Consider the following 23,504-nt stretch of genomic DNA (forward strand, 5'->3'; position numbering starts at 1 on the left):
AATTTTCTGCCTTAGGATTAGGACAAATGTTACCAGACAACATTTTATTTACTGAATCTATTAAAAAGGTGCCTTGGTCATGAAGAAAATCTGTCTTAGATGACTGCTGTAATTTTAGAAAGCTGCTGACCAGCCGTGACTGTACATCTGCTGAATAACTTGGCAAACTGCCCCCGTTTCCAGTTCTTCACCCTGAATGATTTAACAAGATGTGGCTTTGAATGCAGTGTGATACAGCTGGGTTTGTTTCATGCCAACTCCTGACACCGAGTTTTTTCCAAAGCTCTTTCAGAGCTCTTTTCCTGCGGGGGATGGATGGATGGATGGATGGCCCTGGCCACGGAAGTCACGCTATCGGCATTGTCACTGCGACAGCCCTGTTGTCTTGGGCAAGGAGCTCGGGCATAAAAGCAGGCTTGAACCTCTGGCTGGAAGCAGAGGAGGAGAACAGGGCACAGGACCAAAAGCCTCCTGTCTCACCGAGCTCACTATCTCCCATCAGCGGCAGGCAAACCACCTCCTCCCTCTCACCCAGGAAGTTTATCGTCTTGCCAAGCTTATCTTGAGGCCAGCTGGGTCATTCACAGTCTGGCAGAAGCATACAACAAAGAATGCCACTGGACCAAATTAATTGCTCTGGTCAGTTCGTGGCATCCCAGAATCATTTAGGTTGGAAAAGATCTCCCTGTGCCCGATGCCCACCTTGTCCCCCAGCCCAGAGCACTGAGTGCCACGGCCAGGCCTGCCTTGGGCACCTCCAGGGCTGGGGACTCCAAACCTCCCTGGGCAGCCCTTGCCAAGGCCTGACCACCCTTTCCAGCAAGAAATTCCTCCTGATGCACTGAACAGGTTCAAATCCTCGAGTTTCTTTCTGCCTCTTATGTGGTGAAAATACAACCCAGAAATTTTCCTTTTCCATACACAGAGCACACATTCACACTGTGTAGCTTCTGTCCTCCTCTTACTTACCTGGAAAAAGAAACTGTCATGATTTGTTTTTACTCTTGGAAAACCCAGTTTGGCTGGATTTTGAGGCTTTCCGAATTCACCTCCGCATTTTTGGCACTCCAAGCCGTTCCACAGCCCGACTGTTCTGCTCTGTGGGGTCACACTGCTCGAGAACTGGAAGGGCCTGACGTGCTCCAGAAAGGCAACCACATAATTCTGGGGTGGCCAGGCCGACAGAGTCGCCCACACAGGGTGAAGCCACACTGCAGGACCAGAAACTCTGCTTGCAAAGAGGCCAAACCACTTGGGATCCCCAAAGGCTTCCGTGTTTTCTGGGAGAACGAGGCATGTGACACACGGCCCCCTCAGGACACGGCTGTGACAGCAATCAGGGGTGGCTCTGCCCTCAGCAAAGGCCGTTTCAGAAGGAGCAGCAGGGTCCTGGCAGCGTCCCCAGATCAAGGCAGTTTTGCACCCAGGGTACAAAAGCAAAGCCTCAAAGCGAGCCCCACTCTGCTGACACGGCCTTGCACCGGAGAGCTGAGATGTGATGCCAGCTGACAGAGGATCAACAGCCTGAGTTTCTGGATGCCACCATCTCGCCCACCAGCAGCTCAGCTGCGCTTGCTGAGCACAAACACGGGCTGCTGCGTGTGAGGCAGAGAAGTTCACGGGGAAAAGGGTCACCCTCCTTGTGGGAGAAATAAAAGCAGCTCAGTTATTGATGCTATGAAGCGCACAAGGAACTCCCAAAACTGCTGCGCTGGTGCATCACCTCCAAGTGTGAAGACGTGACCCAAGAGCAGGCTGAGTTGCTCCAAGCCTGCACCCTCCACCTCCTCCGAGTCTCCACCACACCCCTCCATCTTTCTGCCCCTCTTTGTGCCAGATCAGTCTGCCATCAGCTCGCCTCTGCCCTGCCCCACCCCTCCTGCCCAGGCCCAGAGCCAGAGCAGTGACACCCTCACGGAGATCACTCCTGGGCTGCTGGCAGAGAGAGCAGCCCTGGGGAGAAGGCCCTGGGGGTGCTGGTGGGGAGAGGCTGGACCTGCCCCAGCCCAGAAACCCCCCGTGCCCTGGGATGATCCCACAGCGTGGACAGCAGGGCAGGGGGGGATTCTGCCCCTCTGCCCCTCAGGGGACACTCCCCCCTGCAGATCTGGGGAACGGCACAGCAAGGACATGGAGCTGCTGGAGAGAGTCCAGAGGAGGCACCAAGAGGATCAGAGGATGGAGCAGCTCTGCTGGGAGAAAAGGCTGGGAGAGTTGGGATTGTTCAGCCTGGAGAGAAGCTTTGGGGTGACCCAATTGCAGACATAATTACCTTCCAGGACCTGAAGGGAGCCTGCAAGAAAGGTGGAGAGAGACTATTTCCAAGGGCCTGGAGTGACAGGACAAGGGGGAATGGCTTCCCCCAACAGAGGGCAGGGTTAGATGGGATATTGGGAAGAAATTCTCCCCTGTGAGGGTGGGGAGGCCCTGGCACAGGTTGCCCAGAGAAGCTGTGGCACCCCTGGGTCCCTGGAAGTGTTCAAGGCCAGGTTGGATGGGGCTTGGAGCAACCTGGGCTAGTGGAAGGTGTCCCTGCCCGTGGCAGGGTGTGGGACTGGATGAGTTTTAAGGTCCCTCCCAACCTAGGCCATTCTATGATTCTATAATTATTTCTTCTTCTAAGGGAATGGGGTTGCATGGGAAAGAAAGCAGAACACAGAATTAGAGGGCGACACCTTTTCCTCCCTGGACCATGCAATTGATATCACTGGGTTTAAAAGAATTACACAGAGAGATGAAACCTAGAACCATTCCTGACTTTTACGGCTGCAGGCAGGGAGTTCTGTATGATGGGAATTACCCCAAGGCTCAGACTGGCCACAGGAGCAGCTTCTTCACTCCTGAAAAGACCAGGTAATAGCAGACACTCAGCTGGGGATGCACTGAAATATGTTTTTTCTGCCCTTTGACTGCTGAAGAAATATATTACCATTAATTGCAATTACAGGCCAGCAAAGCACTGAGGAGCAGGAAGGATTGATAAGAAAAAAAGGTGCTTTCATAAGAGGTTGGTGCATTAACTTGCTCGGTCATTTGGAATGTAGCTTGGTTGGGAAATTGAGGCATCCCTCTGGAAAAGCCAGAGATGAAGCAGAAATAAAGGATTTGTTCAGGGCAGGGCTAATTTGACTGCACTGTAAAAGAACAAAAAAATGCTACCGAATGGAAACGTGAGTCATGAAATAACCCCCCTCAACAACACCACACTTGAAAATGGAAAGAAACAAAGAAGAGAAAGGAGAACAGGAGAGAGAACAATCTGATAATGCTGCATTTGTAAACAGGAGTGTTTGTAAATGCTTTTGGCTTCTGATTTAAACACAAAGAAGGCACAACAAGATCAAAAAAGAACATGACAGTACTTGTGGAGGATGAAAATGGCAACGTGGCTGTTGTGTAAATGCTTTGTCTGTAGTTTTGGGATGCGAACTGGAGCTGCCGTGACTCCTCCTGGAGTGATATTTTATTAATGAGATTATCCATGTCTTAACAGATACACAGAAAAAAATCCCGTGAAACCCTTCAAAATACAGAACTGAACAATTTAATGTTCAAACCACCTTAAGACAGTATTTTCTGAAAACTGCACTGTTGGTAGTTCCACCCTGGTTTTGTTATAAAAGACAATGTGCTAGAAATTATTGTGGTAGATGTGCATAATATAAACTATGGAATTACGTTGGAGTTTTGGCATGTTATCCCCTCTGGACCTGTGTTCAACCTGAAATCCAAATTCCTTCTCTCTGTGCTGGTCTTGAAACGCTTACTTACCAATTTAGTCCGGCCTTGTAAAATTCTAAAGCCCGCTGGAACAATTTTTGGGGAACCATTTAAATCTAAAAGAGCCACACTAAACAAATGATAAAACCAGGTTGGTTTGTCTCACCGATCCTGAATTATCACTGTTTTATAGTAGTGTCCTCTCTTTTAAAACAACAGCCAGTTTTCAGCCTCCCCTTCATGCAGAAACTGGTGTTTAATCTGAGCTCCATGACCAGTGAAATGCATGTGCAGCCATTAAGAGTTTGTTTACCTGCTCAAGGTGCTGGCAATTAAAATGAGGTGCCCTGGGGTTTCCACCTCTGCACTGGGGAGGAGGTTGTCCCCTGAATCACCATGGAATTGCTCCCTCTTCCTTCACGCCCTTCAGCGTGGCTCACACGCAGGGGTCTTGGAGACACAGGCAGTGACAGAAGCCCCAGCAGAGCAGCTGAGTGCGTCACCTGTCGAGCGAGATCGATTTGAGGTCAGCTGGTGGCATTCAGAGGTCACAAAACCAACCCTGTATCATCTTCATGGAACAAACAGCACAAAATCCCCACTCTCCACAATTTTTGCTCCATGCCCTGAAAGCTGCTGTTCTGCTCGGTAAGATGCAACCTTTCACAAAAGCCAAAGCCTCCAAGAAGATCATTTAGTTTGCAGCCCCTACTTCTCCTTTCCCAAAGCCAAGCAACCCTGCACGGTATCACTGGGAGACAGCTAAGTCTGCTTAGCCTTGAGAGCCCATAACTTTGCCCAGAAGCTTTTAAACACTTATTTATTCCCATATTTTCAACCATGAAAATTTACTTATTCAGTGAAAGCTGTCAACTGTATAAAGCAACAGCCTGACTGTATAGGCAGGGAGTAAAATCTGACTGTATGAAAACATAGTTCTCCCCAGGACATCCTGAGGGCCAAAAAGCTAAGCCTTCCTCATGAGACTGGAGATGTTTTTGTTAACAACAAGCCTTGCTTTTTGCTACAGGTGACTCTGTTTCCTTAGCTACAAACTGTTACCTATTTAGCAGTGAGGGTTTAGGTGAAAACGGGTGTAATCAGCACCGGGGATGTTTTGCTTCTGCTTTTGCCCAAATCGTTTCATAACCCGATGTGTCACCAGTGTGCTCAGGCTTTTCCACGGGGATGACTCTTTTTTTTTTTTATCCTTTGCTTTTCTAAGCCTTTCTGAGCTTTTCTGGATAGATTATGACAATGCCTTCATTCCATGCTGCCAGCTATGCCAGCGGGATGGGATTGAGCATCCGAAGGGAGGCTGTGATCCTGTGATTATTACCAATACTGGTGGCTCTCTGGATACTTCTTCTGGCTGGAAGCATCCCTAGTTGCAAACTTGGCGCTCCGCCTCGTTTTTCCACTGCTCCGTATTTCCACCTGTTCCTGCTGGGAATACAAAAACCTTGTTAAAAGGAGTTGGACTCCTCTGAGGAGGCTCAGGGGTGTGTCTTATTACCCTCTGCAACTCCCTGACACGAGGGTGGAGTTCCTTGTTCCCCTGCTCCCTGGGAGCAGAGCCCAAGGGACAGGACAGGAGGAAACAGCCTCCAGCTGTGCCAGGGGAGGCTCAGGTTGGACATCAGGAGGAATTTGTTGCTGGAAAGGGTGGTCAGGCCTCGGCAGGGGCTGCTCAGGGAGGTGGTGGAGTCCCCGCCCCTGGAGGTGTCCAAGGAAGGACTGGATGTGGCACTCAGTGCTCTGGGCTGGGTGATAAGGTGGGGGATCAGGCACAGGTTGGTGCCTGAGACCACTCGATGGTCTGGGAGGTTTTCTCCAACCTAAATGATTCTGTGATTCAGTGATCCATGTGGATCCCTTCAAACTTAGGATATTCAACAATTCTACAGAAAAAGCCACATGTCCCACACTGCCAACCCCTGCAGCAGTGACCCCCAGTCCCCTCACAGCATCACATCTTGAGTGCAATCCACCTGCTTTTTGGCAAAAAAAGGGGCCAAAACCACCTTTGAAATGCCCTTCTGGAGTTATCTTACCCATGTTGGAGGACAAAGCAGGCTCTGAGGGGAGCTGCGGCCTCAAGCAGCATTCCTGGTTTGGGATGAATTTTTGTCATGGAAAAGCACAAAGAAAGAGAGTGTGCTGACATTTTAAAAAGCTATCTAAGCCGAGGCTTCTCCGATGCTGGAGATAGGCACATCATATCTGAAGTTTTCACTCAGCTCTGAGAAACAGAGACAGCTATAAAGTTTACTTCCAAATCCCCACTTGCCCGATTTCCAGCATGGCCTAAGTCAGGATTTTGACTGAGGCTTATGTCTTAATATTTAGCTAAATTAGACTAATTAGTTGAATAAAATGTGGTAGGGATTCCTTAACAAGTTTCTGCCACTGCTTTACATCTACAGAGAGATTTTCTAAAACAGGACACCAGGGACAACAGCACATCCTTTGCCAGCCAAAAAAGTTGGATTTTTTTCTAACACTAAACCTTCGAGTTGGTCATATATTGCAAACTGCAGTGAAGATGCAGGAGCAGTGTTAAATTTTTGACATCTAGCACATCTGGGACATAGGAGCCCATCCGAGGGCTCACGTTCATGAGGTTTGCTCTGAGTTTTATGCGCAGAGAAAGAAAACATACCTTTTCTCTGCCTCTCGTTCCTTACTGCAGCCGATGTTCTGCCTGGCGTTACTGGCGCCTTGCACAGGGAAAATAAACCTTTCCTCTCATGCCTGATACTTCGGGCAAACCTTTACGGGTTTATGGAGCTCCGTGCAGTTCGTGAGGCTCCACAGAGGCAAAGGAGGTACAAAAACAGGCCTGACAGCCCACGGCTCCCCTCAGGGTTCCCCGCCGCTCCCTGGCCGGGTGCGGGTGCCCTGGGCTGAGGCGGGTGAGGCTGTGAGGGGGCAGCTCCGGACGAGACCCCGGGCTGAGGGGCGGCTCCTGAGGCGGTTGAAGCCGTGAGGGACGGGGTTGGCTCGGCTCAGCTCCGCCTCGGTACGAAACCCCGAAGAGGCAACTCCTTCACCTGGCTACGAGTGTTCCGGGCTGGGGCGGTCCCGGGGGAGGGTTGCAGCCGTGAGGGGCGGCTCCGCTCCTCCCGGGTATAACAGCCCCGGGCTGGGGCGGCGCCCTCGCCGGGTGAAGCCGTGAGGGGGAGGCGCCGCCGCTCCGCCTCTTCCTGCGGCAGCCGCGCAGTTGCCGCCATGGCGCCGTGCGGGGCGGTCTGCTCTCTCCTCCTCCTGCCGCTCCTCGTCCTGCCGCCGGCGAGCGCGGGCTTGAGCGGCTACTTCGGCACCAAGTCCCGCTACGAGGAGGTGAACCCGCACCTGGTGCGCGACCCGCTGTCGTTGGGTCCCGGCGCGGGCGAGTCGCCGCCCGCCACCTGCGCCCCGCTGCAGCTCCGCGCCGTGCTCCGCCACGGCACCCGCTACCCCACGGCCGGGCAGGTCCGCCGGCTGGGCGAGCTGCACGCCCGGCTGCTCCGCCGGCCCGCGGAGCCCACAGCCTGCCCCGCCGCCGCCGCCCTGGCCGCCTGGCCCATGTGGTACGAGGAGAGCCTGGACGGGCGGCTGGCGCCGCAGGGCCGGCGGGACATGGAGCAGCTGGCCCGCCGCCTGGCCGCCCGCTTCCCCGCGCTGTTCGCCGCCCGCCGCCGCCTGGCGCTGGCCAGCAGCTCCAAGCACCGCTGCCTGCAGAGCGGGGCCGCCTTTCGCCGCGGGCTCGGGCCCGACCTCAGTCTCGGCGGCGACGGTGAGTCCGGCACACCCGACCCCCCCCCCCCTTCCCTGCGGGAGCCCCGCGCACTCCCTGGGGGAGTCCCGTGTCATCCTAGGAGGGTAAGGGAACCCCACGCCCTCCCTGAGGGATTCGCAGCTCTCCCGAAGGGGTTGAGGGGCTCCTGTGCCCTCCCTGAAGGAGCCCTCGCTGAGGGGCTGAGGGAGATCCCTGCTCTGACCGAGGGATTCCCGTGTCCTCCCCGTGGGGCTGGGTAAGTCCCCGGGAGGCCTTCCCTGAGGGATTCCCGTCTCTCCCCGAGGGGATGCGGGTGTCCTATGCTCTCCCTGAGGACTCGAAGAGGGGCTGGCGGAGTCCTGTGCCCACCCTGAGGGAGCTGCATGGCCCCCCCCGCTCCGAGAAACTCCCAAACCCTCCCTGCGGGATTCCTGGTTCTGCCAAAGGGGCTGGAGGAGCCCCACGCCCTCCCCGCTGGCCCGTGGCTGAGGGAAGCCCTGAGACCAGTCCCACACTCAGGCTGAGGGGGACCCTGCACTCTGCATCCCCTCCATGGGGACACCGCAGCGGTGGCCGGACCGTCCCCAGGAGGGTGTCGGGGTGGCCGGGCTTTGCTCCCCATGGGGCTGGCGGTGCTTCTCCTGATGCTCACGTTTCCTTTCAGAGGTGGAGGTCCAAGTGAACGATTCCTTAATGCGGTTTTTTGATCACTGCGCCAAGTTTGTAGCCCTGGTGGAGGAGAACGACGCGGCCATGTGCCAGGTGAGCGCCTTCAAAGAAGGGCCCGAGATGAAGAAGGTCTTGGAGAAGGTGGCGAGTGCCTTGTGTTTGCCAGTGGAGGAGTTAAATGCAGGTAAGGAGTTGCTCTTACAGGTGGCTTTGGCTCCAAGTGTGGCTGAGAACAACTTCCAAGACTTGTAGTTATGCAGAGTAGGTAATTTAGAGTGTGCTGTAGGTTGGAGATGCAGTCTCTAATTAAATGCATCAGGCTGTAAATGTATGTTGGTGTTACAGTAATGGATGATTGTTAGCTACTGGTCAGAAGAAGATGATGTTTGAAAATGTATCTCCCTTAGACTAAAGCAACTTTACCTTTGTTTGGAGGGATTTGAGTGTTATTATTTTAACTCCACTTTCTGGAGTGGGCAGGTTGAGGGTAAGTTGCTACTTGTGTAGCAGTGCTTTATCTTTTGCTTGTTTGTTGGATTTGCTGCAGATCTTGTTCAAGTGGCTTTTCTCACCTGCTCTTACGAGTTGGCTATAAAAAATGTGACCTCCCCATGGTGTTCACTCTTCACTGAAGAAGATGCCAAGGTATGTGGGGCTCAGAGCGACCTGGAGTAGTGGAAGGTGTCCCTGCCCATGGCAGGGTGTCAGAATTAGATGACCTTTAAGGTCCTTTCCAACTCAAACCATTCTGTAGCGTGCTAAAAGGGAGAGATGCTTGAGAAGCCTTCAGAAGATGCCATAATGTCCAGATTTAACTCTTTGCACAGTCAGAAGGTGTGTTTTGTGAAGTTAAGAGGCACAAAACTTAGTCTGTTCTCCAAAGAGCTCCGAATTAATCAAGCAGCAAGACTGAAATATCCTTTATTCAGACTTGAGCGCTGGTGCTGTCTTGATTTGCCCTGACGTAAATTATCTTTTCCAGTTGTGCTTAATTCATATAATACTTATTTCTGTAACATCTGGACAGCTTTCATATGATAAAATCATATGATAAGATTTATTTCAGAGGACACAAAACGAGGTCCTCTGGGGTCTCTAAGACTCTTTTTATATGGTTTTGAGGACTATCAGATACCTAAGGCATGTTAATAAAACCCAGATAAATGAGACAAATGTTTGTTCTTCCTCTTTGAAAAAGTGTCTGATGTTCTCTTTGATGTTCTGGAAGGCTTCCCTGAGGCTGTCAAGGAAATTTCCACCCTTAGGAAAGAGGGGAGACTTGTGTATGAGTAGGTGGCTGGCTAAAGGGTGGGCAGTGGAGTGAGGAGGATCAGGATCCCCATGGGCTTCTGCTGAGACCCAGTCAGTTAAATGCGTTTATAAATAACTCAGCAGCGAGGTGGGAAGCAACTCTGATGGCAGGAACAGAGAACAAGGAGAGCAGCACGTGCTCTTGCATAAATCCAAGGCACAGTTCTGTCTGTTTGAGGTTGATTTTGTGTCAGATTTGTCCATCTCTTTCAGGGTGTGGCAACATCATTGCTCCAGACTGGGGGGGCTCGTTTTTCCTTCGAGCTCACAGGTTTTTATTGTTGCACTCCCTTTAGGTCCTGGAATACCTGAATGACTTGAAGCAGTACTGGAAGAGAGGATATGGCTATGACATCAACAGTCGCTCCAGCTGCATTTTATTCCAAGATATCTTCCAGCATTTGGACAAAGCGGTGGAAGAGAGCAAAAGGTAAATCAAAAGGCTTCAGTGCTTTGGGGTTGAGTTTTCAAATTGCTTGTGGTCAGTCCTGAGCTGGATTTTTCACGTGAATAGGAGCTCAGTACTTTACTTCCAAACAGGACAATATTAGGAAAGTTGGAGCCAGGTGAATTCTTAATTTGGGAGCAGCACTGGAGCTGTTGGGAAGATTATTGGGCTTTACAGGTAACTGTTAGGAGACTTGAAGGTGCAATACCCAGGTGCCCTCAAAGGGTGGTGCCCTAATAAAGTAATTTTTCTTGGATTATTCCCAGGACTTGACAAGTCACTCCGTGTCAGCGGAAGAACAGTAGCAGTGGCACGCCAGGCGCTGTGTTGTGCAGTCCTCAAAACTGCCTTTGTAGTGTCATGGATGTGCTATTTTTGGGTGGTGTTTATTCCCCTGAGCCTGCAGCAGCTGGGGTTTGGGAGCTGCTTGGTGTTGCTCTTGCCTTGTGTGGATTGGTTTGATGGGGAGAAGTAAAACAGGGATAAAACTGGGATCAGTTTTGATTCAGTTGCAGGTCGGGATGTTTGTGGCACAGAATCACCTGCGTTTGCTGTCACGTGCTGATGACTTTTTCTTTTTTGAGAGAGCTGCTTTAAATGGTAATTTACAATCTGTGTGCACGTTCCTCTTGCAAACTGAACAATTGCAAATTCATAGTTCAGTGATCAGTCACAGGAATTAATACCTTGGCAGATTAGTATGGAAATGTTTTTAAAATGTACATGATATCAAGGATATGACCATTAGATTGTATAAATGCTGCGCCATTAAATACTTGCTATAGATCGATTTACAAGTAACTTGAACTTGCAACCAGCAAATTCAGCTTTGGTGTTGATAGGTAAGCCCTGGACCCCTCTAGAGCCAAGCTGGGTTGAGGAATTGTGCTGTGGTGCGTGGGAGTGGTGAAACCTTTCTGGTAGTGGTGGAGTTAAAGCAGTGGTTGTGCTACACCACTGTTTATTTAAACTTCTTAGTCCTTTCTTCAGCCTCCTGGAAGAGCTGAGGGGAAAATCCATCAGGGCAGGGGGCCATTAACACCCTGCTGGGAACAGAGGGCTGCTGTGCCCGTGGGGATGGTCGGGAAGGAGTGCAGGTTAACAGATAAACAGAGAAGGGAAGGCCCTTAGAACTGCTCTGTCCTTCTGAAATCGGAAGAAAACCCCACAAAACCAACCCTGAATCGCAGACCTGTGCTACGTTAGGAGCTGGGAAAAGAGCGGGTGTTTGAGGTATCCAAGGGAACGCTGCAACTTCATTCCGCCTTCCAGCCTTGGCCGTGGAAGTTCACTTGCGATCCTCGGGGCTCTCGTCGTGTTCTGCCACCCCAGAGGGGCGCGGGCAGTGAGCGTGAAGGGTGGGGACCGTAAATCCCGTGGCATTCCGAGCCGGGTGAGCGGGATGAGCCTCATCCCGAGCGGTAAGGGAAGCTCGCCTGGCGCTGAAGGAGCCGCGCGTTGCTCCGCTCCGCAGACGGAAGGTGGCGGTCGTAGAGCACCGGAGACGCGGGAATAGCCTGGCTCGGGTATCCCTGCAGAGGATGTGGGGAATCTGCCGCGGTGTTGGAGCGGCTCGTGTCTCTCGGGATCTACGGAGCGGAGGTGCGGCCAGTCCTTTCCCGTCTGGGAGGGAGGCTTAGCGCAGATGCCGTGGCCGTGTGAGAGTACAGATGAAAACAAAACATGCAACGCCAGTGTTAATAACAGAAAATATCTGGGCATGAGTGCCTCTTCTTTCTCTTCGTGGTGGTGTTCAGCTTCAGGGCAGCGGGTTAAATATTTTTTGCAGCGATTCCTCGCTCGGAAAATGAACTTTTGTGGCGAGGAAATGTCTTTTAGTGGGATGTTGTTCCCATTTAACGGTGTTTAACATTGATTTGTGTCTGGCTGTTTGCTCTAAAAACTTAAGAACAGGAAATTTACTTCCAATTGGCCCCGAGATCTCTTTTCTTTCTGGAAAGTTTAGGTTGGCCTATCCAGAAAGCAGAAAGAGAAGCATTTGTGATCCCACAAGAAGCTGAGGGACCTGGATTATCTGTTCAGCTCCAGGCTTGGCAGCAGAAAACAGTGTTGGCAGTGCTGTGTTTTTGTGGAATACTTTATGTATTTCTGTTGAATAGCTTTGTCCTGTTTTCATTCCCAGTTACAAGGAAATTAAAAAGAGCAACCTGGCTTTTATTGTAACCCTTTTTCTTCCATGAAGTGATTCTTGACCTGCTCACCTTCTTACCAGTCTGTAAGGAAGTGTCATGAGCCTGTTTCTTGGGAGAGGTTGGGGAGCAGGACTCTCTTCCCTACAAATCTTCTTACATTGAATTAATTTTTTTGTACTTATCACAAGATTTGCACGTAAAATAAAGCCAGGTGATTTGCTGTGCTGAAATGGCATTCCTGGGCAGTTATCTCAGTCCATAAAGCACGTTTATTTTTTTGAAGGCAGAAAGAATTGTGGTTTTTTTCAGATCTTCCTTCTAGGGATAGAAAATAGTCAGGCTATGCAGCTATGTGGTAAAGAAGCTGACCGGGAATTCTTCTTCACTGTTGGTTTTCCCAGCAGTTTAGTGAAGAGTATTCTGCCAACAGTGTGTGTTGATGAGAAATCTGTGTGTTTTGGTAGTCAATGTAATATGAAGCTGGTAATCTGTTATTTTTTTGTTTTTTTTTTTAAAACCTTTGCAGCCACACTCTTGGGCAAGGGTGGATTTGCAGATTGGTTGTGGCACACTTGAAGCACATCAGCTATTCACTGTAACTGTTTTAAATTTTTTCTTTTTCCCCTTATAGCTTCAAATATTTAACAATTCTGCCTTTCTCACTCGTGAAAGAGCATTAAATCCCGGTGATTATGGATTGCCATAAGGCTCTGGAAACTGGGAGGCATGCTTTGGGGGCAGCCTTCTCAGTATTTATAGTGTGGATGGAAAACCCCAACCAGGCTACACACAGACATTGCAAAATATTCAGGGGTTTCCTCTGAGTGGCAGCAGGTTCAAGCTATTTAAAAAGAAAAAAAGGCTCATTTGAATGTAGTTCAAGATGAAGTGAAGATGGATGATCTTTGTGAGTTATACCAGGATAAGCTGTAAGGTAAACAGACTAATTTGGCAATTTACTGGTAGCTTTTATAGTCCCCCTGTAATTTGCCATCCTCTTTGCAGGTCACTTCCTGAGACAATTGGTTTGAAGCCTTATTAGCTGAGTGATTAACTCTTTCAGGACTAGATAAGAGCTGTTGCCTTTTAATTGGGGGTTTTAAATGAGTTTTGTGTAGTCCCTTCAGCCTTTGTCACGAGTGAGCTCACGTGTGGCCTTGTTGGAAAAGAAGAAACGTTTTGCCTTGTCAGTGTTTGTGGTGGCTCTGAGCAACGCCACTTTTTTTAAATATTTCTGCTGCCCTCTGAGTCCCACCACTGCATTCCCTGATCTCTGCTGCTTCCTTGTAGGTTTAAGGTTCCTCCAGCTGTTTTTCCCAGAAGTAAATCCCAGGGAGGGGGGGAAGGATGAATTTATCCTATGGCTGAAAACAGGTTTTGGAGTCTTTAGTCCTGGCTCTCTTATTAGAGAGAAAAAGGACAGAACGTGATCTAAGCTTGCTTGTTAAACAGGTGTTCAAACTTACATTCTTTGAAGTCCTTGGAGGGATTTTTGCATGAGGTTTGTAGGTTTTGCTGTAGAAAATGTCTTCTTATCCCACTGTTTCATGGGCTTTGTGTTATCTCTAACTGAAAGTCACATCAGGAAATACAGTTTGGTTAAAAGAAATATCACTTTGGATACGGAGCAAGTGAACTGCCAGTGGTCCTGGGAAGGGTAGGGATGATCTGCTGCTGAGGATGGGTGAGCTGATGCGGAAGATTCCAACTTGAACCTGAATCCGCTGGGATTGAGGAGAACTAGAACTTGCCTGGATGATAAATCCCACTCTCTGCTTCTCCACCAAGCCTTATTTTTTTTTTTTTTTTTTTTCCCCCATGGTGAGACTTGGCTTTTGGGGTCACGCTGATGAATTGTTCAGCTCTGGTGAGATTGACTTAAAAGGTAAAAATAACCTCTGAAAACCCCCCAGTGTGGGTGGTTCAGTAGCCGGAGCTGCCACATGTCTGCAGTGAACCCTGAGCTCTGCCCTCCACAGCTGCTGCTGCTGATCTTGCAAGTGCCCCGTGAAGTGGGGACGAAATCAACCCGCAGCAATCACCTTTACACAAGCTCTTAATGTTTTATGGCAGAGCTTTGTGCAACTCCATTCAAAGGTGGAGGTTTATTCAGTGGGCTTTTCCCCACTGAGCTCTCAGAAGTGAATCGAAGCACCGGTGGCAGCTGCCGGAGGCGTCGAGAACTTTGAAGCTTCCAACGCGACGCTGAGTCATGAGTTGATTGGGAAGCAGATGGAGTGTGGAAACATCAGGCCTCCCCTTTAATGTTTTATTGCCATGTGCTACTGTTAGGAGTTTTATCAGTGGTTTGTGGCTTGTCCTGCCTTTATCAGAAACGTAGGGGCAGTGGTAACCTTTGCCTGGCTGCATTCTCTGAAGAGGCCGTCTGTCACTGTCCTCATAATTAAAAATATTGCTGCTTTAACCTCGATGGCCACTTTTATTGTCATCATTAGATGATAGGAAACCACATCTGAACTGGAGTCCTGACCCCAGAGACCGAACAGGGAGTGCTTGAGCCGTCTGGGAAATGAAATACCAAGCACGCTGTGTTAGAGCTGTTGAAGACTCAGGATTGTGTCGGATCAGGAAACAGTTCTAATCCTCATTAAAATCATCCAGTGGGACACCTGTGACTGGGAAAAGTTTATTTTGCCTCCCAGGACAGTTTGTCCTCTCAGCATGAGCATTTCATGACGCTAAAGCCAGTGAAGTAAAAACTCAAGTTACAGTGAGAATGAGTGCCCTGTTTAGTCCTTCTTTTGTCTTCAGGAGCTTTTCTCTCTTTATTCTTATAAACTTCTCTGTGTGTATATGTTATAATTTGTTTCCTGCTTTGGAAACATATGTCTTGCTGGTTTTTTAACTCAGATATTCACCATCTTTTTTGGTGATTTGCTTCCATTCCAGCGTTCCTGCTAGCTGGAAAACAGAGCCAAACCTTGCTTAAAGCCAGCACTGATAGCCAGAATGTTCTTTTTTTTTTTTTTTTTTTTTTTTTTTTTTTTTTTTTTTTTTTTGTCTTAGCATTTCTTGAAACATTTTTTGGAGGGGTGGGATATGAAATGCACTCCCTGTGGAATGAATAATGTCTGTGTAATGCTGGATTTGGAGCCTTCAGCAGCATATTTACATTACTGGGTTCCTTTGCTTAGTAAACTATAAATCTAAAAAGACCACCACGCAGCTGGGAGGATGTGAAAATGTGCCAAGTTGCTAGAGCTGGGTGATATTGCCCCAAGAGTGCTAAAAACTTGAAGGAAATAGCTGAAATAAGAGCCAAGAGGCTTCTGGGGCCTGGCAGATGTGATGGTTTAAATACAAATAATTAAATAAAGGGAAAACTCAGAAAGCAGCTCCAGGAGGGAGTCAGAATGACAGGCCATTCTTGTAGAAATAAAGCCCAGAACTACTTTTGGTGAGCATGAGTAGTGTCAGTGAAAGGAAAACGTGGCTCTTGGAGCTCTCAGGAAGGATCAGTGAGTATAAAATCTGGGAGCCACAGTCATGATTTCCAGACATCTTTCAACAGGTTTCCTTATCTCAAGAAATCCCGTGGGTGGGGTTAAAGGGGAGAGGTCCTTACGTGGGTAGAAATGAATAAAATTACAAGAAATGGAGGGTAGGGACAGCTGATGGATTTCTTTTACCAGCAGGGATGGATGTGGAGGGATTTGCATGTCGTACATGACTCAGGAAAAAGGAGGTGAGGAGTTCAGTGGCACTGCAGATATGGCAGTTCTAATCAAGATAAACAGGATGAGTTGTTTCTGCTGGGAAGATCGTAAAGGACCTGGTGAGACCAACTGGGCTGGGAAACTGCAGAGCTGTCCAGTAATCCCCACAGGAAAAATGATCTTATCACCTGTCAGGTAGAATCTGGGCGAAGTTACTGCTCAGGAGTCGAGTTTTGAGGTCACTGTAGCTGGAAAGAATATTATTGCAAGGCTGTAAGTAGAAAGGATTAAATGGGCCACGGCCTCTACAAAGAGAACAAATTGAGAGCAGTGTGTGTGGAGCTGTGCAGTTCCTTGCCATGGGATGGTGAGAAACGTGTGTGGCTTTAAGGGGAGATTTGGCAAAGGAAAGATTTATTAGATGGATGAACCTGGAGACCTCTGAGCTGGAAATTGCAGGAGATGAAAGGAGCAGCCTCTTGTCTCCTTCTGTGTTTTGCTGGTTTTTGTGTTTGGTTGACTGACAGAAGGGATGTGAACGTGTCCTAAAACCTAAAAATACTTCCCTGCAGGTGTATGTGGAGGGGCAGGATATCCAGGAATTAGTCAAGTGAGCAGGAGCGGTGAACAAGGAACAGAGAGGGAAGGCAAGAGAAAGGCACTGAAGGATCCAAAAGCTTGACAGTTTTAAAATGAGTGAAGGGGGTCATAAAGAGCTGGGGGAGAGAACACAGGGAGAAACACTCATTTTGGAGAAGCAGGAAGAAGAGCTGTGGTGAACGTGCAGCTCCTGGTGCACCAAAGGAAAAACAGAAAGTCTTCCAGACAGAACTTCTCTGTGTTCTGGATGCTGCTGCTTTTGAGGGGGAAGCAGAGGCAGGGTTGGGATTTCTTTTGTAAGGGATGAGAGGAGGATGAGACTCTGGCCTGAGGGGAGAGTCTGTACAGGTGTGTACACACGTGTCTGAGGAGTGGAGGCAGAAGGACCCAGGTTCCCTGGGAGCAGCACAGTGCAGGGTGTGTCAGACTCTCCAACCATGGCTACGTGGAACTGGTGGGACCCATCCTGTGCCAGCACTGAATTCCTGCTTATCTGATCAAACTCCCAATCCACAGGCAAATCTCCAAGTTAACCGCCCTAGCGTGGAGTTGGAGTGGAGGAAACGCCTCCTTTTCAGGCCAATCGGGACGTGTCTCCCGAAAGCTGAACGTGTATTTCCACGTGCCGGATCAAGCCACGTGGGCTCCTTGTGCCACTTGGAAATGGTCCCCAAAAGCCATCATCTTTCTCTGGAACAAGGGTCAGATTTTCCTCTTGGCTGGTGCTTCCTGGCACAGCAAGCCAGCTCTTATCTTCCCTTGGGCTGAGCAGTTGTGTGAGCTTTTGTTGCACAAACTCTCCTCGGGGTTCAGGCTTTGTTCTTGGTAGGGATCAGTGGCTTAATTGGCTGTCCCGTGTGCTGGAATCCTCACAACTTGGGAACAGCAGTATTCCTGCTTATAATTTGAGCTCATAAATTAGGGAGGGACAGCTGTTTTCCTCTAATGGCTGGAGACTGCTGTCTTCAGTCTAAATTTGGGAAATGTTGGTGATGATCGGAAGAGGACTCCTACATCTGATGGAGGGCTTGACTCTCTATGTTAACAAAGCGTTGCTTTGTGATCTGCTGCCCTTATCTATTTCCTGATGGGAGGAGTCAGTGCTATCTAAAAATCTTAGGTCTATTCCAGACCTGTTCTTGGCTGTTGCTTGGTCAGTGGATCATCCCATAGCTGGGAGGAGCGCAAGTGAGTGGGTTCACACCAGGAGTCAAAGAGATGTGCTGAGTATATGGCAGCAAACCATTAATCTATTTCTTGCTTTTGTTAATCATATGAGGCTGCAGCTGTAGCCTAACTACATTTATTACAACTTAGAATCATGGAATCATTCAGACTGGAAAAGGCCTTTGACACCACAGAGTCCACTCTATTCTTGATCCCCACCTTGTCCCCCAGCCCAGAGCACTGAGTGCCACATCCAGGCCTTCCTGGGACACCTCCAGGGGTGGGGGCTCCACCACCTCCCTGGGCAGCCCCTGCCAAGGCCTGACCACCCTTTCCAGCAAGAAATTCCTCCTCATGTCCAACCTGAGCCTCCCCTGGCACAGCTGGAGGCTGTTCCCTCTCCTCCTGTCCCTGGGAGCAGAGCCTGACCCCCTCAGCTCCCCCCTCCTGGCAGGGAGTGCACTGAGGGTGCACTCTTTACAGTTTCTGTAAGGATCGATGCCTTAAAGTGGGACAAAATTTAGGAAGCTGCCTTTCAAACTCTGTCACTCAGTGATATTCCCAAGCAGGTATTTCTCTGTACCAAAGCAAGCTGAAGGTGTCCCTGAGCCTCGGCTGCCGTGCGTGGCGTCGGTGTGTTTGTCTCAAAGCTCGGGCTCTCGCTCATCCCTCCCGCTCTTTTCTTTTGTAGTTCAAAACCCATTTCTTCACCTCTGATTGTCCAAGTTGGGCATGCAGAGACACTGCAGCCCCTGCTTGCCCTGATGGGTTTCTTCAAAGACGAGGAGCCTCTCCTGGCCAGCAATTTCGCCAGGCAAGTGCACCGCAAGTTCCGCAGCGGCCGGATCGTGCCTTACGCGGCCAACCTGGTGTTCGTGCTCTACCACTGCGACCACGTGAACGCCTCCAGGGAGGAGTACCAGGTGCAGATGCTGCTGAATGAGAGACCCTTGTCCTTCCATCACTCCAACGAGACCATCTCCACGTACGCTGACCTGAAGGACTACTACAGGGACCTGCTGGAGAACTGCCACTTCAAGGAGGAGTGTGAGCTGCCCAAAGTGAACGTCACTGCTGTGGACGAGCTGTGAGGCCGCTCCGCGTGTCGATCTCGGTTTGGTTCGACAGGCCTTGTAAATGAGCACTTTGGATGATTTGCTGCTGCTGTGTTGACTTCCTAGACTTGCAGATTTGGTGGGTTGTCCCAGCTCAGTGTGCTGGTTCTCTGTTGCCTAAGCAGAACTACAAAAACAAACGCTGTAACAGGGAAGTTGCCGAGCATTTGTAACAAATCTGTGATGCAAGACGGGTCCCCGTGTGTTGATGTGTAGAAATAAGCTAAGTTCATTGGTCAGTCCCTCTGTGAATGTGCCACAGATGGATTTAAGAGCTGGGGCAGCTTCTCTTTTATCAGAGCTGCAGGTGGTTGGACTGATTCAGTATTGCTTTGCACTGCCTTTGTTGCTTGCTGCTGTGTCTTCCTGTGCCAGGCATGAAATACTTCAAACCTGTGAGCTTTCTTTATTCTTTCTCCTGAGCTTGTAGAAGGGAAAGAGTGCACAGTCTTTCTTCACAGCTGCACAACTTCTGCCTGGACAGCACCATCTCTTTTTTGGGCATTTTAAAGCAGGAGGATTTGCAATGTTCCTGCATGCATTACCTGCCTGAAAAGGGGTGAGGAGGCAGAAATCTTAAAGTCCTCACTGACCCATCCCCCGTACCAACTTAGCCTCTGGGGTAAGTAAATCATCTTTAAAAAGGAGTAAAAAATAAACAGAAAGGAGTGAGGGAATGGGAAGTAGCCACTCTTTAAGTTGCTCTGGGAGGTGCAGCAGTTGCTCTCTAAAATTATCTGGGGGTGTCCTTTCCCTGTCACCCTCCATTTCTGGTGTTGAAGGTTTGGGCAGGGACATTTAGGGTGAGCTCTGCTCTGACTCTGAACAGCTTGGTCCTGTCTAGGTGCTGGCAGTTTTCCCAGCAGCTCTGGTTGGAAGGGATCTCTGGATGTCTCCAGCCTCCTGCTGGAAAAAAAGTCCTCCTGGGATTGTTGCTAGCCCTAAATCTAGGTGGATTTTGGACTGTGTAAAGATCTGCTGACTTCTGATTGACTTCTGCTGCCTTTAAGCCACCACCTTTGGTTCCACTTACATAGGCCTTCCATGTTTGATGTGCCACCTTGGTTTTGAAGTGCAGCTGGTTTTAAAGAGATGAATTGCACAGAAGGACTGGTGATCTTTCAAAGCAGCTGCCCTTAAAGTAGGTTCACTTAGGACTGAAAGCTGGCAAGTATTTCAGAGCTCTGCAGCGTGGCAGAGGGAGGGCAAACCAAAGAGATGTGTCCGAAAGGCAGGGAGTCAGATAAAATTCCTTCATCACCTGGAAGGGGACGGCTGTGTGAGCAAGTTGCCCTGAAGCAAATGAAGGTTTGGATTTATGGTGCTGGTAAATCCTGAAGTGTGTTCACTCAGCCCACAGCTGAGTGTTCCAGAGCTCAGCCCCTAAAGTGAGGTGTGTTCTGCTGTGTTGCCTGGGGAGGAGGTGAAAGGTTGGAATAAGTGATTACCACAGCATATCAGGAGCACTGTAGGTTTATACCCTTCATTCGCTGAGGACTGAGTTCCTCTTGTAGGCTCACCTGCGGAACTGGGAACTCAACTGCTGCAGAAACGAAATCAGAGAAGAGAAACCCCAACCGCCTCGAAGCTGAGGAGTTAAACTTCGCGTGTGATTTATTTTTTTAATCTTTCTTGAGGACTTACTTAGGCTTCTGTCACTTCTTTTTAATATGGCTTGGGGAAAAGCCCTTTAGATTGACATACCTGTGAGTTAAGGAGCCATTGAACACCTGGTTTTTATTGTTGTTCTTGGAGTTAAGGGTTTTCCTCCCCCTGTTTTGTTGGTTCACCAGTAGAGGTTACTGAATATACTGGCTAAATCTGGTGGGTATTCCAGCATGAACATCCCAGTGAAACACTTGGCCTGTGTTGGCTCTTGCAGCTCCCTCTGAAAGTGGTGGAAGGGCTGGGGAGGAGTTCAGTGCTGCAGCCAGCGTAGGGATGTAGGTCAGGATGATTGTCAGGCCCCGCATCTCGCTTTACTGCACTATAAGCTCTGCATGTCTCCTTTTTCACATGATCCCACCTTGAGACCAAATCATCTGATGGTAATTGCTGTGACTGATGCCAGTTAGGGACTCGGTTGCAACGCTGGTAGCGAGCTTACAAAGAAATGAACCTTTGTTTCAAGGCAGTTGAGTTTGGAAACAGCAGATACCCGGAGTGAGAAAATCCACCTCTGAACAAATATTTTTTTTCTGTGAGTCAGTCACCCCGTGATGATTCATGGACAGAAGGGATGAAAGCCTGACTATGGGAGATGAATGGAGGATTCTGTTGTCAGTTCAGCAAGACTGATTTTAAGGCATCACGTTTGTTAAAAGGCACATCCTTCTTCCTTGTGGGGGGAGGAGCGCGTTGCACCTGATGGCTTTTCTGACCGTGTGCCAGGTGAGGTGGAGGGACCAAAAAAAATCCCTTCTGCAGCGGGGTATCGTGTGCTTCTGCACAGGATGGTTCCTCAGGGGTTATTCCCTGTTTTACCTTGGAGTGCAGATCCATCACACCTCCAGCCAAGCAGATCTGGCTTCAGCCGTGTCAGCAGTTAACTGGAAAGGGGAATGTGCTGCTCTGGGTTTAGAGGATGCTCTGACTCACCCCTTCGGCACAATTAGAGGCTCGGTGTGGAAACTTTGCACCATTGGAAGTGTTGGGAAATGTAAACACTCTGGGCACTTAAATTGACTCTTACCACCGGGCAGGTGACTTCTTCGCTCTGACCCTTTCATCTGCTCGACACAGACACTTGTTCAGATAGTGAAATGGATTAAAATATTCCTATCCAGTGTGAGCAGGGCTTGAAGAGGCTGCCACATCTCCTGGCACTGCACATTCCCACATCCTGCAAGGAAAAGAGTGCTTTCTCCCCCTCCACCTTGCCTCTGGGTGCCTCATCTCAGTCTTCTGTCAAGGACTCTTTGCAACCTTTCTCAAACTGGAAGCTTTCACCGATGGAAAATACTGACATTGTTCTTGGCCACTGGCCTTAAATATGTGTGAAATGTGGTTTAATTTGTTAAATGTCTGGTCTTTCTGTCGAGCTGGCCAATGCCAATTTGTGATAATAGTAATAATAATAATAATAATAATAATAATAGCACTAACTGGATGAATTTTGAGAACTTACTGTGGATTTGTAGTGAAATAAAACTGCACCTTCTTTCATCTCTGATGATCTTCAGTATCATGGCTGTGTTCTGCTTCAAAATACATTTGGTGAGTTGATACTGCTTGTGTTGGTGTCTCTGATTATTTTAAGTCTTCAATGGTTAATAGAAAATGCCTTAATTGGCTTTTTACTCTCTCACGTTTTGAGGGAAGTGTAAAGATTTGCTCTTGTTTCCAGGAGCCCTGGTTTAAAAAAACAGCAGTGGTTTCCTGACAAGGTTTTTGCAGATGCAGAAAGGATGTGGTGACTGAACAGCATCTTTGATCCTGCATTTTCTGTGAAGATGTATTAGTCTGCAAGCTGGAAATAGAAAATAATCGAGACTGTCTTGTATGAAACAAAGAAAACCCCCCAAACTCTCTAGGAAAAGGAGTGAAATGCCTCAAAAACTGAGACCCCAAAACCATATAGAGCCTTCAGAGGGGAGGAACAACAAAGCCCTGAGAGCCAGGGGAAGCTCAGAACATCCAGACTCTTAGGATGGCTCTTTGCTCCCACCTTTCCTCCTCCTCTGGATCTGCTGTCTTGAGGCCACCCTTGGCTTGGTGTGTCGTGGCTTCCTTGGGTTTAGAAGCCCTGCCCGTGCCTGGTGTTGCTCTGACTGATGGGGGTGTGGGTGTGTTTTGCCACCTTCAAATTCATCTTCAGCAAGAAGACTCAGCCAACTCCTTTGTGTCCAGTTCAGCTGCTGTGAGTGCTGTTTGTCTGCCTGATTGCCCAGGATTTGGGGGCCAGTAAGTAGAAAGCTGTTTCTAAATTGCTCTGTTTCTGATGTTGATAATGTTTGTGAGGAAGGTTTTTTATTTAATTCTTTTGGCTGTGGAATAATTACATGCCAGGCCAGAGCTGGGTTCTGCTTCCAGATCTGATACAGAGATGTGTTTGTGACTTTATTCCTCTCCCTTGTTTGCCTTCCACAAGTGGCAAATGAAGATTATATGGAGACAGTTACGTTTATAGCTAATTTTTTTTCCACCCGACTTACTTCAATGCCTTTAAAGAGTTATCTTTGTGTAAAATCAAGATAGGGGAGGTTCAGGCTGACACCATATGGAGTTTATGGTGATGGATTCAATCATTTATTTATTTTAACAATCCCTTTGAGAAAGGGTTTAAAGGGAGCATTGTTTTTCTGACATTCTGGTGAAAGGTTTGAGCACACCTCTTACTGTGTTCAGTTAACAGAAACAAATCCCTGCTCTTCAGGGAAGGGATTATTGTTGAAGGACTAGCCATGGAAGAAGCTGAATTCCTTATTTATTCGGGGGTCAGAGGAGCTCTGGCAGAACTTTTCCACACCAATAGCCTGTAGCTCTCAAATGGCTCCCTGGATGTGATAACACTGGGTATGATAACAGCTGTTACAGAAGTGGAAGGTGCCCAGCTGATCCCAGGAAGAGGAACCAGGTTGGATCAGGTTGCAGGTCCTTTAGCCTGCTGACCTCTGGCTTTTGGTAGGATGTGGTGCCTGAGCAGATGGAGCAAATATTTCCCATACACCGCTGACTGTGGCCATGGGGTTTCCTTGAGTTAAGGACAGTGCATTTGTGTTCAGCTTTATGTATTTCTCATAAGGAATTCCTCTGCTGCACAGCTCTCCTGGGGCTCTCCCAACTCAAAGCTGGGATCCTGCCCCTCTCAGGTGAGACCCCCCTGCAGAGCTGCCCCCAGCCCTGGGGAAGAGCCCGGCAAGGACATGGAGCTGCTGGAGAGAG

At 49.1% G+C, this 23,504-nt stretch overlaps 1 protein-coding gene and 1 long non-coding RNA gene across 3 annotated transcripts in view; one reads left to right on the forward strand and one right to left on the reverse strand.

The window, feature by feature from the left end:
* Positions 1–1,962: 1,962 nt before the first annotated feature.
* On the reverse strand, positions 1,963–22,189 carry LOC114069300. The gene is made up of 3 exons (XR_003573754.1): positions 22,180–22,189; positions 7,996–8,000; positions 1,963–2,075 (listed from the first exon to the last, which is right to left on the reverse strand). It is a non-coding gene; the product is annotated as an uncharacterized LOC114069300 (long non-coding RNA).
* MINPP1 (multiple inositol-polyphosphate phosphatase 1) overlaps positions 6,925–23,504 on the forward strand; it is a 37,632-nt gene continuing 21,052 nt past the window's right edge. Inside the window, exons 1-5 of one of the 2 annotated variants that reach the window (XR_003573753.1) lie at positions 6,925–7,498; positions 8,145–8,333; positions 8,697–8,794; positions 9,757–9,890; positions 18,197–19,242. Coding sequence is in view for 1 of the 2 variants with exons in the window: in XM_027905987.1 (XP_027761788.1) it covers positions 6,952–7,498; positions 8,145–8,333; positions 8,697–8,794; positions 9,757–9,890; positions 18,197–18,596 (1,368 nt within the window). In the remaining variant the exon portion in view is untranslated. Of the gene's footprint in view, positions 7,499–8,144; positions 8,334–8,696; positions 8,795–9,756; positions 9,891–18,196; positions 21,470–23,504 lie in introns of those variants that run through there. The other variant, XM_027905987.1, reaches the window with a different exon arrangement.

The sequence above is a fragment of the Empidonax traillii genome, unplaced genomic scaffold (genome assembly GCF_003031625.1).
Source record: "Empidonax traillii isolate 1590-97213 ecotype Southwest subspecies unplaced genomic scaffold, ASM303162v1 scaffold1230:size172535, whole genome shotgun sequence".
In the NCBI taxonomy this organism is placed as follows: Eukaryota; Metazoa; Chordata; class Aves; order Passeriformes; family Tyrannidae; genus Empidonax; species Empidonax traillii.